Genomic DNA, 15163 nt, shown 5'->3' with positions numbered 1-15163 from the left:
GTCTCACAAGGGGTCTGAGGATGTCATCTCAGTACCTAATGGCAGTCAGGCTACCTCATGGTGTTGTACCATGGTGTTGGGCTGCAACCCCCACCTGTGGACATCGAGCCCTCATACCACCCTCATACCCTCATAAAAAGAAAATATATTATTTTTATTGATTTATTGATTGATTGATTGAAACTACATTAAACTAAACCTGTATTCCCCATTCATATGACTTTATTGAATTATTAAACAGATTATTAATAACTAATCAGAGAGCATTTTACTGAGCTCAGTGTAAAGTTTAGTGTTTAGGTCTACAGTAAATGTAATATTAGAGGCATGTCTGCGGCAAGACGGCAATACTGTGTCTAAAATTACACTATTTCTCTGATCAGAAAACAAACACAATTATCCAAGAGCAACACTGTGTTAGATTTGAGCAAATACACATCAACAAATGTCCTTTTCAGCTGGATGAGCACAGGGATTTACAGGGATTTGAGTTATTTTCCAGGATAAACTGTAAAGCAAATGAAGTAGATTATTAAATAAGTACAAATGTTGTTTGTGTGAGTAAAAAGTCAAGAAAAGTTTGTTAAATACGTTTAGAAATGCTGAAATAAATGAGCAAATAAGGAAACAGAACACTGCCGCCGCGTCCCCATGCAGTAATATGGTGTATCAGCGATCTCACAGGGGGACGATATGGCCAGCTACAGATTTTCTGTTAAAGCAGGGCAGTGATTCACTAAAATGATCTGAGTGCAGTGCAGTGTGCACTCAGTGCAGACTGATGTGTGTCTTCTGTGATCAATCAATGAATACTCACACAGCTCTTCTGCAGTTTCTCACAGCTGGTATCAGTCTCCGTCTTCCCTCATCTGATGTGTTAAATTTATTAGAGTCTAGAACATCCAGTGGCTCCTCTGACATCTCAATCATGTAGGAGATTGTTGAGCAGTGAGCAGGAGAGAGTTCCTCCTCTGAGTGTTTGTCTGATTTCACAAACTCCTGAATCTCTCTGGCCAGAGTCTGATCTTTCACCTCCAGCAGACAGCGGAACAGATTGATAGATCTTTCAGCTGAGAGACGGTTATCTGTCTTGATCTGGTCTTTAATGTACTGTGTGATTCTCCTGATGCTCTCTGAGCTCTCCTCTGTGCGTGTCAGTAGATCCTGGAAGAGTCTCTGATTGGACTCCAGTGAGACGCCCAGCAGGAACCGCAGGAACAGATCCAGATGACCATTACTACTCCTGACAGCTTTATCTACTGCTGAACTGAGCAGATCATACAGAGACTTCTTAGAGCTGGACTGGTGATATAGATCATATGAATATTGAGATTTATAACCATCCATCCACTCATCTTCATCATCTGAATATTTTTCGTCATGAATCAACTCCAGTGGTTCTGTGTTCTCATACCTGTCCTGTAGATATTGATTATATCTATTTGGATTATACTCCAGCGGTTCTCTGTTCTCTGTTAAATGGCCATAAATCATCCTCAGCGGTTCTCTGTTCTCTGTTAAATGGCAGTAAAACTTGAAGAAAGCAGCCAGAAACTCCTGAAAGCTGAGATGGATGAAGCTGTAGACTTTCCTCTGATGAATCACAGATTCCTCCTTGAAGATCTCAGTGCAGATCCCAGAATACACCGAGGCGTCAGTGACGTCTATGCCGCTCTCAATCAGGTCCTCCTCATAGAACATCACATTGCCCTTCATCAGCTGTCTGAAAGCCACTTCAGCAAGTTTGAGGATCACTCCGCTGTTGGACTGCAGGAGTTTCTCTGGATCTCTCTCTTCATACTTCTGCTTCCTCATGTTGATCTGAATCAGCAGGAAGTGGATGTACATCTCAGTCAGAGTTTGAGGGATTTCTGCACTAACATCATCTTCCAGGAGCTTCTGAAGCACAGTGGAGGAGATCCAGCAGAAGATGGGTATGTGGCACATGATCTGGAGGCTTCTTGCTTTTCTGATGTGGGAGATGATTCTTCTGGCTTGATGCTCGTCGCTGATTCTCTTCCTGAAATATTCCTCCCTCTGAGGCTCAGTGAATCCCTGAATTTCTGTCAGACGGTTGATGTATCTGGAGGGGATCTGATGGGCTGCTGCTGGTCTGGAGGTGATCCAGATGAGAGCAGAGGGAAGCTTATCTCCTTTCAGGAGGCTCCGCATCAACACAGCCACTGATGAAGATTCAGTCACAGCACAAACTTTCTCCTCATCTGAAAAGTTGAGTGTGATTCTGCTTTCATCCAGACCATCAAAGATGAACACAACTCTACACTGCTCATAAATCTTGGGCTCCAGATCTTTAAGTTCAGGATGAAAGACCAGCAGAAGTCTGTGAAGACTGTACTGATCATCTCTGATCAAGTTCAGCTCTCGAAATGGAAGCACAAACATAAAATCTACATCCTGATTGGCTTTTCCGTCGGCCCAGTCCAGAATGAACTTCTGCACAGAGACGGTTTTCCCGATTCCAGCAATGCCTTTAGTGAGAACAGTCTTGATCTGGGCTTTCTCCTTCTTGATCTTCTCCTCATGTCCTGCTCCAGCTGAGGCTTTAAAGATGTCATTGCAGTAGACTGGAGTGTGTTGTGAGGGTTTTGTTCTGGCTCTTTTCTCCATCTGTAAAACCTCATGTTCTTCATTCACTCCTTCACTCTCTCCTTCTATGATGTATAGCTGTGTGTAGATCCTGTTCAGGAGGGTTTGAGTCTCTCCATGGTTGATTCCCTCAAATAATCTCTCATACTTGTTCTTCATGCTGGTTTTGTGCTGCTCTTTGACTCTGTGAAGTTCATCATGTTCTGGTTGGAGTGAATCCTGCTGCAGGTGTCCAGTCTGATCATCTCCATCCACACTGCAGGAACAACAACACAAAGAGTCAATGAGAGCGAGTGTAAAGATCCTCTAGTGAAGCCATGTGTGTTTTCTCTAAACCAGCTGAGACACAATACACAGATTTAATCAGATTTAACTAAACACCACACTCTGATCACATCAAACACCACACACTGATCACTTTAAACAGCACACACTGATCACTTTAAACAGCACACACTGGTCACTTTAAACAGCACACACTGATCACTTTAAACACCACACACTGGTCACTTTAAACACCACACACTGATAACTTTAAACACCACACACTAATTCCTTTAAACACCAAACACCGAGCACTTTAAAGTTAGTTATAATACTATTTTCTTTCATTTAAATATTTTTATTATTATTATTTATTTATTATTTGTATGCCGGTTCGAATGTTTTAACTCAACTGACTGGGCATAATCAGTGGTTATCAGCTGATAGATATGGGCCAGTAGGGGCCTTCTGCCTCTACTAGTAGGTTGTTATCATCCATCCACATGGTTAATCAGCTATAGATCACATACGGCTTTAAGTAACGATAATTATTTACATTATTTATAAAATCCTCATTAATTGTGTTTTATTAACGTCTACCCCTCCCCCTCCCCTAAACCCAACCATCACAGTAATGTAAAAACAGATCTGAGTCTACTCTATTAGTAAAGCTGATTAACCATGTGGATGGATGATAACAGCCCACTAAGCCTACAAGTAGGTGCAGAAGATCCCTACTGAACCATAACTATCAGCTGATAACCGCTGATAATGCCCATTCAATAGTGATTACATCAGAACCGGCATACAAATAACAAAAAATATAATAATAATAATATTTAAATAAAGGAAAATAGTATTAAATTGGGTGTTGCATTGTGCTGTCTGTAGTTCTAAAGGTTGTTGTGATCATATAGTTGTTAAATGTTTTGCATCTCCATCTCTGCTGTCTGAATCTTTCACTGCTTCACCATGACTGTGCTTGCTCTGCTTCTGTCCTCTGTCAGCTCATTTTCTGACTAAATATAGTTTTTGATTCACATGATAATCTCCAGATCATACAAGTGTTTGCTCTCAGAGTTCAGTAACAGCGTTGTCATTTTGCTGCACATTATTAAAATAATAATAATCAGAGAATCTGAATACATCTTTATCTTAAATCAGTATCTCTTTTGACCATAATTATCAGGTGAAATGTGGTGTGTTTGTCTCACACAACTTGTTTATTAACAGTGTCTAAAACTCTTTCTTTTCCCACACTTTGCTGACTATTGTATAAGCCTGTAAACTCACTCTACTAACTCTAACAGTTAGAGTATTGAGACTTTAGTCTCTTATTACAGCTTCAGTACTTCACTAATGATCAGATGCGAGTATGTGGACTTTCAGTTTTGAAGTATCCTGTAAATGTAATACTTGTAAATGTTTGATCTTCTAGAAACACATGATCATATAAATGCTGCAGTGTAATCATGTGTGTGTAGAGATGATCTACCTGATAGCAAGTTGTGTGATTTTACTCCTAAATGTTATTGGTGGGTTCATAGACTCGTCACTCTTCATAGACACACAGCTGGGCTCTGCTTCTGCTCTCTTCCTCTTACGTGAGCTAAAACAGAGAAGATTAAAGTTGAGTGCTGCACACACTGCACAAACCTGATATTAATCATTCTTCATTTACAAAAACACTTAAATTAATTTCCTTTATATTTGAACAGAAACTGTCTGAATGTGGAAAATATCAGCAAACACAGATCAAGGCTCATTTCTAGTAGAGAAAACCCAACAGAAATGCAGCACTATTAGAGCAGATTAGAGCTGAAACTAATCATCAAATCACTGAATGAAGTCCACAGTGAAGGTGTGGGAGGAGCTTAATCATGCAGGCGTGTCAATCATCATCACATGACTATATAAGCAGCAGTATAAACTGCACTGTGTCAGCTGACTGTTATTCCCGCCTCCAGCAGCTCCCCTTATCCTCCTCCTCATCACTCAGTCTTCAGAAGGTCACTCATTAGGGGTTTGTCTGCAGAGCTCCAGTCCAGACTTTGAGGACAGCAAGACAAGTTCATTTACCATCATCTATCATGACTGAATGAGCAGCAGAACTCGAGAAATATCAATTCTAGAAACCAAATGTGTTGATCAGCAGCATCTATGAGGCCAACACAACATGATGATGACTGCGCTTCAGTGAAAACAGACTCAGATCAGAGGAATGGCTGATCAGTACAGCACAGAAACAGCATGGGAAAGTCTGCTGGAAAAGCCCTTTATGGCAAGAGACCGGAAACACTTTAGTTTAGCTCATAATTCATACTATTTGTAAAAGAGGTCGGTGGACTGAGCCCAGAGCTGGACACGAGCTGTGCTCTCTCCTCATGCATACTGTGACATCACAAGCAGACTCTTATAGAGCTCGTACTTGATCATGCGCTGATCACGAGCACAGGCAACCAATCAAAACGCAGCATAGGACTGCGGTACATTGAGACTGTTAACTGGTTTCATTCTGATCAGATAGAGAGAAAGGTCACATGCTTTGCTTTCCGCCAAATTCCAGTCAGTTTTGTGTGCGTCAATGATAAAAAGTAAGTGTTTATGCATCATTTACATACCTGTTACCACTGTTTAATAGTTATAATATTGTATTAAGATTACTGATTTATCCGCGAGCTCGTACAGAATCGCGGACAGCCGCGGCTAGTATTTGCGATCTTTTATGTAAATATAATTGCTTTAAATGACAATACATACATCGCCTAGTTGATCCATGCTTTTTGTTATATTTTTTGTTATAAGTTAAAAGCCTGTTAATGGTGAGAATTATTCTTTTTATATAAGTTTATCTGCCTTGCTTCATATGCTTTGCTCATGCATGTCAGTTATAAAATGTATATTGTAGTTTAGTGTTGTGTATAAACATTTCTACTCGTTACTGTTATCCTTATTTTCTAAATTTACTTATTAATGTTTATTTTCTTTCTTTTGTTTAGACCACACACACACACACACACACTCCCATGTAAAAGACTGTACCTATTCAAGTGTGATGGACATTAAAGAGCTTTAAATGGGGTTCAAGTCTTTGTGTCCTTACAGGCACTCCATGGCGACGGCCAAATTCACCTAAAAACCAGTTAACTCCAATACACTATTAACTATTATTATCTGTGTAATGTGAGCATATTAACTGCACATTAGTAGTCATACAGTATGATCTTATTGTGGATCCCTAACCCTACCCAAGACCTAAACCCACCTTCTACCTCACTATCTAGTAATAATTCGCTGATTGGTTTGGTCATACTATCAATTGTGGCCTGAAGTGTAAAGCGTAGATCTTCAAGCACTATCCTGCAGAGCTCAGATACAACATCTAACATCTGAAACCCAACAGATCCACAACACTAATTACCTGATTCATTTATTATAAAAATACTCATCAGTTGTAGATATTAAAGAGATGATCTACCTGACAGCAGGTCGTGTGTTTTCACTCTTAAAATATAGCGGTCGATCCATGGACCGGTCACTCTTCATAGACACACAGCTGGGCTCTGCTTCTGCTCTCTTCCTCTTACATGAGCTAAAAACAGAGGAGATTAAAGTTCAGAGCTGCACACACTGGAGTCAACACAGCAGATTTATTCAACATTTCATCATTAAAACATTGTTTAAACAGCACTTTATGATACTTTTCATGATGATTGTACAAAATCTTGCTGGCGTTGTGTGTTAAATATTTTGACAGATTAAAAACACAACTAACAGAGAGTAAATATAATATCCCCAGACAGCACACACATGCTGGGCCGATGTCGGCCGAAGATCAACACGTCGGCCCCTTTAATTCTAACATCTATATATGGTCAGCCAAACATACGCATGTTCATTCGTTCGTGTGTTCTATTGTTCCAGTTCATCAAACGTCCGCTCTGCATCAGTTAACGACCAGAGGCCGACGAAGCACTTCATAAGCACTTTATCTCTCATGCCCTTGAAAGAATCCGGCAACATAGTTGGTTTACACGTAAGTTTTCGCGTGCATAATAAATGAAACAAACGCGACATACATCATGTCTATTGCGTCAGTCGGTCCAGCTTTAAATTGCCTGCATTAATGCATTAAAACTGACCAAAATATCTACAACATATAATTTCAATTCATTATAATATAAAAAAAGTTTTGTTATCATTGTTATGTTTTTTAATAATGAAAACATTTTTTCCTGCTGTAAACTGGTTTGCTTTTTTATTGTGGCTTTTTCTAAAGCATTTTTCCCAGTGTAAGTTAAAATCAAAGTCTGTTCTGCATTTCGGCTGTTAAATTAAAATAAATACCTTTTTACAGAGTGACATCTTTATTTTATATACAAGCATTTATATTTAGTGCTTATTTGTTTTTGACAGTGAATCTGAGGCACAAATAAAGTGTGACTTTGCTTTGTAACAGTTTAAAACAATTTATAAGCTCATCGTAAAAATAATAGCGTATATAAAACCGCTAAATGCATTTTAAATTCAAGATTTAATTTAAAAGGTTATTATTTAAATTGTTTATGGAGTGATCATGTTTATTTATGTAAATACTGCATGACTTCGCTGTGCGTGCGAGCGCGTCTCATTCCAACACTGTTGCTATGGGAAACGACATGACACGACGACACCACCTGAAAGAAACAACAACTTCTCTCACGCTGCTGTTTTGACTGTTTTTAGGCAAGTTTAGTCCCTAAAACAAGGCAAATACTACATAAAACTGTTCCTCTCACTTTTATTATTGGTAATTGATGCATATTCTGTTAAATATTTATGTTATATAAAATTGGTTAGTAGAGATGCTCCTATCAGCATTTTTGCGGCCGATCACCGATCGCCAAAATCAGGATCTGCAGATTGCCGATCACAGAATGGCAGGGGAATGGCCATTCAATTAGGGCAGTTACGGTCACCATGACAACCGCGTCACCGTAATAGATGGCGGCGAGGGAAAAAAGCCGCCTATAATCAACTCTTATAAACGCAAACGCCCAGCTAGTCAGTCAGATGTCGCAGAGGCATTTCCAGTAATGGCCTGGTGCAAAAAAGAAAGTGATGAATAGAAGACATTGATGAGAAATGGAGAAACATATTTAGTAAGTTAAGAACGTGCCGCTCCGCAGTGTAGAGAAACCTGCTTTCCGAGAAATGTGGGATTTCGGAACAGAAGCAAGAAACAGTATCTGTGCATTTGCGCTACAAGCACACCATCTGAACGTGTATTGCTGGAAACATTAGCTGCTTTTCCACTATCGTGCCAAACCGTTCTAAAAACACTTCGGTACGGTTACGGTTGTTTCTCTACTTGAGCCTGGAACGGCGCGGCACGATTACAAACCGTTCTCGGCACGGAATTCTCGGCACGGTTAGACAACCGTGCTGAACTGTGCTGACAGATTCTGTGTGTTGACGTCGCGACTCGGTTGCTAAGCTACCACAGCTGGCTCAGCAGAATGTCATCAGACATCCTCAATAAACTACAGTGCATTTAATATAAAATAATGATCCAGGTCTAAACGATACAGTTTGAAAAGGGTTTTAAAACCATAGAGCAGTCTCTGGCAGAGAAGTGAATAACTCATCACATTCTAACGAAGATATTTTATTCATAAAGTTATTATTTTATTGACTTGGGCCCTTACGATCATGGCCTCCCAATCATCCCCTCTCCACCGAATTGGCTCTATAACTGTCTCTCCACTCCACCAATAGCTGGTGTGTGGTGAGCGCACTGGCGCTGTTGTCCTGTGGCAGCCGTCGCATCATCCAAGTGGATGCTGCACACTGGTGGGGGTGTGAAGAGACCCCCTCATGATTGTGAAGCGCTTTGGGTGTATTGCCATCACTGTTAGACCTTACCAGGTTTTTTAACAGTAGAATACTGGCAACACTGTTGCCAGCCACTCACTGTAAAAGTTCGGTTACAGTAAGTAACTGGCAACAGTGTTGCCAGTTAATTATTGTAACTGATCCATTACAGTGAGTGGCTGGCAACAGTGTTGCCAGTTATTTACTGTAACTGAACCATTACAGTGAGTGGCTGGCAACAGTGTTGCCAGTTATTTACTGTAACCGAACCATTACAGTGAGTAGCTGGCAACAGTGTTGCCAGTTAATTACTGTAATAGAGCAGCAGTGGTAACTAACTGGAAACTGTGTACAGTTAATTACTGTATTGTAGTGTTACAAATCACAGCATTATACTGCATACACATTAATAGTATGTCATATATAGTTATAGTGTTACTAAAATTAATCAGTATTCTTAGCTGTTATTTAAAAATAGAAGGCATAACATTTTTCAGACAAATTTATTTTTTTATTTTAACAAATAAATAACAGAAAAAGTATAACAAAATTAAGAAATCAGCAGATATAAATATTGTCAGGTCTGCACAGTAAGGCTGCGGTCACATTAACCTTTGAGCATGCAAAATTCTGTCATACTGCACTGCAAAGTGGAATTAAACAAAGCGAGTAGTGGAATTAAACAAAATAATTAGAGCTTGAAAAAGCAAGCCAGAGAGGTCATGTTTTGATCTTTGATTGGTATCAAGCAATCACATGATGTGATTTCGCATGTCAGCTTTCTCCAAGATTGAACTTTCCAATGCTGCGAATTATGAAATTTGTTGCATGAGCTATCATTCCAGGTCTGCAGTACTCACATGCGTATGAATGGAAGTCTATAGGGAGAAAAGTGCAGTGTGACCGGGACTTTAAGCTGTAACTCTAATTAAACACACCTGATCAAACTAATTAAGGCTCGTTAGAAATCTACAGGTAATGTTGAAGCAGGGTGGGAACTAAACTCTGCTGCGCTGCAGTTCTCCAGGAACTTGGAGTTTGACCCCCATGGTATATAGCAGGGGTGCTCAATCCTGTTCCTGGATATCTACCTTCCTGCAGATTTCAGTTGCTACCCATATCAAACACACCTGCCTGTAATTATCAAGTGGTGTTCAAGTCCTAATTATTTTTTTTTCTTTCCTCTCTCCCCCTCCCCTCACAATTTCCTCCCCCTTTCTCTCCCTTCGTGTAATTTATACACTTCAGAAAGTATTCAACTAGTTCCATACTCCATTCCAGTCGGTGGCGGTAATGCACCTATAAGTCTGGTTGCCAACCGCCAGTAAAACCCAAAGAAGAAGAAGAAGAAGTCCTAATTAATTGGTTTAGGTGTGTTTGATATGGATAGCAACTGAAATCTGCAGGAAGGTGGATCAGCAAATGAACAGCAAAAAACACAACATAATTATTTTAAATTATAAAGTTTTAAATAATTAAAAACTGTGTCAAATCTCAATAAAAAGTTTAAAATAATTATAAAAAATAAAAAAATAAAGTTGGCAACACCAAAAAACCAAAGGATCCAATCTTTTATTGTTATAATTATCTCATGACAACAAACTTTTATATTGTTTCTAATATAAATTCATAGGTGGAAACACAGCTCTGAAAAATGCTTAGCAACAAACTCACAACCTGGGACCGGACAGTGGAGCTTTTGTGTGTGGATGGCTATGTGTATCATGTTTTTGTGATTCCCTGTGATGATGTGCACATGTTACCTTACTGAGATGATGGAATTTAATTTTGGCTTAGTTGCCAGAAAGATACATACAACTGTTAGCATCTGTACATTATGGCAGTATGCAATATCCAATAAATACATATACTTAAACAAAAGTAATGTAAGAAGTTATATGAGGAGAGGTTAACTAGCTAACAATGTAGCTTTCAAGTACACAGTTCAAGATGTATTTATCTATTACTTATTTTAGAAACCCTTAAAAACATTTGAACACATTTTACTTACTCATTGTAGATTCTTATTTAAAGCCTAATACATATCAGACTCTACATCTGAATTGATGGACAGAGAATAGAGCACACTCAGCAGTAAACAAATCAAACACCTGGCTCCCTTAAAGGGCCAGCATTTTCTGAAAACTCTTTCTAACACCTTTGTGTTTAGAATAAGACAGACAGCCTGTGGAAGTGTGTGGTGATGCCTAAATCATTGTTTTTTTTTACAGTTATTTACTGCACAATCTACAGAGTAACAGTGCAGTTATACTAATTAAACACCCCTGATCAAACTAAATCTAAAGGTAGTGTGTTGAAGCAGGGCTGGAACTAAATTCTGCTGGGCTGCGGCCCTCCAGGAGTTTGACACCCCTGGTACATAGCATATTTTCAAAGGAATTGCCTACATTTATCACAATCATGCACATATCGTTGAATAAAAACAAAAAAAATATAAAAACTTCATCCAAAGCAAAAAAATAAATAAAAATAAATAAATAAATAATAATAATAATAATAAATAATCTGATCCTCATGTTGTTCCAAACCTGTAGTAATAATTAAAAAAAAAAAAAAAACAATAACCTGATTAATACATTTATTTAGGAAAGTCTTTATACTATACTGTTAATGCCACGTTTACCTATTTCATTTGAAGTTTTCCAAACAAATTCATTGAGTCTCTGCAAAAATGTATGTACGTGCTGTTTAAGATATTTTTTAAATAACACGTTTACTAGTTATTTAGCAAAATACTAATATTCAGCTTAAATTGCAATTTTAAAGCTTAACTATAGGCTAAACTAGGCCAATTAGATTAATTATAGAAAAGTAAACAAAGTTATAAAAATGATTGTGATAATTTGGTTGCTTTGTGTGAATATCTTTGCCTTTAAATGCATCTTGTCGATATCTTTACCTTTTAATTATCTTTGACATTGACATTGGTTGACTCCTGATACTCAATGTTAAAAACATAAAAGGAACCAAAGAAAACACAGAGATGGCTGCAGAGAAATTTAGCTTATCAATGCATTGTCTCACTTTCTCCTCAATACTGACCATACACATACCAAAACCGAACAGTATATATATATATATATATATATATATATATATATATATATATATATATATATATATATATATATATATATATATATATATATATATATATATATATAGCAACATAAAGCATCAGAGTACATGGGGTAATAATGGTTGAGCAGTAATTTACCATTTATTATCACAGTAACTATCTGTAATGGGTACATAAAGTAAATTACTGTAATTTATTCTTTGCACTACAAAATTTCATACAAATCCTGCTCCTTTTACAGTAAAATACTGTTTCCTTTTATTACAGCAAAACACTGGCAATTTTACAGTTATTTACTCCATAATCTACAGTAAGGGTTAACAGTGATACACAATAAATGCGCTATATAAATACACATTACATTACATTACATTACATTACATTGAATACAGACCTACTTCGCCTGCTGAATGTGAGTTTATTGCACGCAGCGCTGTATTTCACAGCACAAAACTCGCTCTGATTCGGGAGAGACATGCCAACGACTTGTGCTGCTGACTTTTTTTTCCTGCTGCGCATCGAATAAAGCGAATAAAATCACGCTTTGCATCGTCGATGTCCAAATTCCACAACAACATCATTATATCCATGGAACACGAACTTGCAGACTCTTTTAACAACGAGGAAATAATTGCACTTTTTAATTCAAAGCCAGGACAGCTTGTTAATACCGGTGAGACCACCTGAAGGACGGCGTGTTCGTGTTGTAATGTCGGCCGTTCAAAAGACATTGCTTGAAAGCTTTACGGAGCGGCACTGTAACTGTCCAAGGTACTGTTGTATGATTTATATTATAGCATATGCACTAATAAACAAGTCAAAAGAATGAATGAATTAAATGAATATGGATTCTTAAATGTCAGTATTGCTTTTACTCAAAAAATATCAATACGTTTTGACAAATGTTTTATAAAAACAAAATGAGCAATTTTCATCATTTCAGCTATAGGCAATTATATGATTCAGTTATACATAAGTTATATGACATTTATGAGGCATGTAACATGTTTCTGTGTTTTTTTTTGTGGTGATCTTTAATATAGCTACGCAAATATTTTCTAAAACGTCTAGCAATAATTCGCCTACAGCTTGTTAGTTAATAATGAAGACAAAAATAATTATAAAAATAAAAATAAAATGATCAAAATAAAAAGATAATAAAGCAGCATTTTAGTGCTTTATATGCTTTAAATCCTGCAATATATGTGTTGTTTCATATTCGTTTTTTTCACTTGCTGCATTCGTTATTTAATGTTTGAATAGTAAAACAAATAACAGCCATCGCTTAAATGGTTTCATTTTACTATCAAAATGTAGTATATTTTATATCATTATCAACTTTTGATATAAATACGCAGTGTAATTTAATTAATTGTTAAAAATGAAATAATTTATGTGCTGTTTTTATTAGTGAAAGTGCCCGCTCACCTTTGACAAGGCCTGTCCAAAACGATATTTTTGCCACTATAATGCAAATGCACTATTATTGTTGTCTTATCATTGTTTTTTTTCTGTTATGTTCAGAGATTTTAAATATTATTTATTTCCCCTCCAATTATTTTTAATCATCACGTTACATTTTGGTAATTTTCCCTCCAAATAAAATTTAGCCAGAGCTGCGCAACATATAAATAAATAAGGGTGCACATTTAGCACCCCTATTTGATAGAGCGGCATAACAGTGTTTAGTCACATGCTTTTGCTTTTATGAAAAATAAATAAATAAATAGTTTCGGCTCTTATTTAACTTTAATTGAACAAAGGGAGCCGTTTACATTGCGTTACCAAGGCAACTACTGATGCGTTTTGTGTAATGTTTTAAAGAGCTTTGTCGCAGCACGACAGTGGAAAATGAAACCGTATCCGTGCTGTCTGGCCCGGTTTGGCACGGAATGGAACAGTTCTGTTTAAAGAACGATTCAGCACGATAGTGGAAAAGCGGCTATTATAATCCCACTTAGGTCTTCACTTAAACTGGACAAAGTCAACATGTTAGTTTTTCTGCCAAAGAATTTAAAATATGAATAGAAAACAAAAGATGGACAGAACCTACGCTGGTTTTTTAAACATCTGACTTATATTGTCACTAGCAGGCTCTTTTTGCACTTCTTATAATTATTGCTATTTATACTATTACGGATTAGTAAAGTGCCATTCAGGCTATTTGTTAAGTACTTAAATATGTAACAATTAATTATTATTATACGGTTTCAAGCAGTTAAAGTTATTTGATATTTAACTACAATATTTTTAAGCAGTTTTGTGTTGTTTTATTAATGAAAGTTAAAAAAAAAAAACATGTACGTTTATACGAATGTTTTATTAATTAATATTTAATTAAGTTATAAGTTATTCCTTAATTTTTATGTAAAAGGTCAATTAACTTAGGTAGGCTACTTTATTTCTTGGTGGTACGGGAGGAAACTTTTTTTGCCCGTGAATATGTTCTCTCTACTTAAAAAAAATAAATAGATAAATATCATTATATATATATATATATAAATATAACAAAATCATTCTTCATAATCGGATTTACACATACAATAAAACTATTGTGCCGACAAGAACAAGTCTAGATAGAGAAGAGTTAATAATATGCAATAAATATTAGTTAATATTAATGATCATAAATTCGAACTGCGTTATGATAAACGCCTTCACAATGTCATGTCTACGATCTTTTTTGAAGAACAGATAATCCATGTCGTCTCCCCAGGCAGGTTTTCATCTGCTTTTTTTTTTCTCTTCTCGCTACAAACAATAAAGTATCAGCGCCAGACCAGTGGTTTAAATTATATTTTCTTTCCTGATTTCTTTCCGTTTTATTTCAAAAAACATAAATGTATAAAGTTTTGTATTGAATATATATTTTTAAAGATTAGCATTCAGCCTATACGCAGTGCATATGAGAGGTTGATGCGGCAAATTTCCTTCACTCATACACTATACACATTTCATTTATGACACTGTAAACTTGACTTCGCAGGCTGGTCATCTTTAGACTCAAAAGGCATTTTTAAGTGTCCTAACTTGAGACTGCTGCTGGGATGTTTCTTATTGTTAGCAATGTCAAAATGAAAGCAAACATTAAAAAGGGTTTTGGTTGTTATTATAGGAGAATTTCTGATGCATATAGAGGAACTTTTATTATGCTATCACTATATAATCTGCCACTATTAAAATATAGAAATACACTGTTAAAACATATAGAAATACATTCAAGTGATGCAGAGAATAACACACAGACATGCAGGGCCTTATAATTGACGAAAACACACACAGGCATACAGGGCCTTATAATTGAGGGCCTCACAATTGAAGCACAGCACGTCATGTGCC

At 36.8% G+C, this 15163-nt stretch overlaps 3 protein-coding genes across 4 annotated transcripts in view; all 3 read right to left on the bottom strand.

Moving 5' to 3' along the window:
* LOC137491238 (uncharacterized) overlaps positions 1–15163 on the bottom strand; it is a 1025816-nt gene that overhangs the window by 333590 nt on the left and 677063 nt on the right. The window lies entirely within an intron of this gene.
* LOC101886704 (uncharacterized) overlaps positions 1–15163 on the bottom strand; it is an 847011-nt gene that overhangs the window by 154785 nt on the left and 677063 nt on the right. The window lies entirely within an intron of this gene.
* The window catches only part of LOC108184002 (uncharacterized), a 43630-nt gene that overhangs the window by 18758 nt on the left and 9709 nt on the right, over positions 1–15163 (bottom strand). For both annotated transcript variants that reach the window (XM_073947272.1, XM_068220244.2), the window contains 3 exons: positions 6350–6463; positions 4367–4480; positions 818–2863 (listed from right to left, as the gene is read on the bottom strand). In XM_073947272.1, the coding sequence (XP_073803373.1) occupies positions 818–2863; positions 4367–4480; positions 6350–6463 (2274 nt within the window). The remainder of the gene's footprint in view (positions 1–817; positions 2864–4366; positions 4481–6349; positions 6464–15163) is intronic.

This window comes from Danio rerio, chromosome 4 (assembly GCF_049306965.1).
Source record: "Danio rerio strain Tuebingen ecotype United States chromosome 4, GRCz12tu, whole genome shotgun sequence".
In the NCBI taxonomy this organism is placed as follows: Eukaryota; Metazoa; Chordata; class Actinopteri; order Cypriniformes; family Danionidae; genus Danio; species Danio rerio.
Note: the sequence above shows the minus strand (reverse complement) of the source record. Positions and strands in the feature narration are given on the sequence as shown.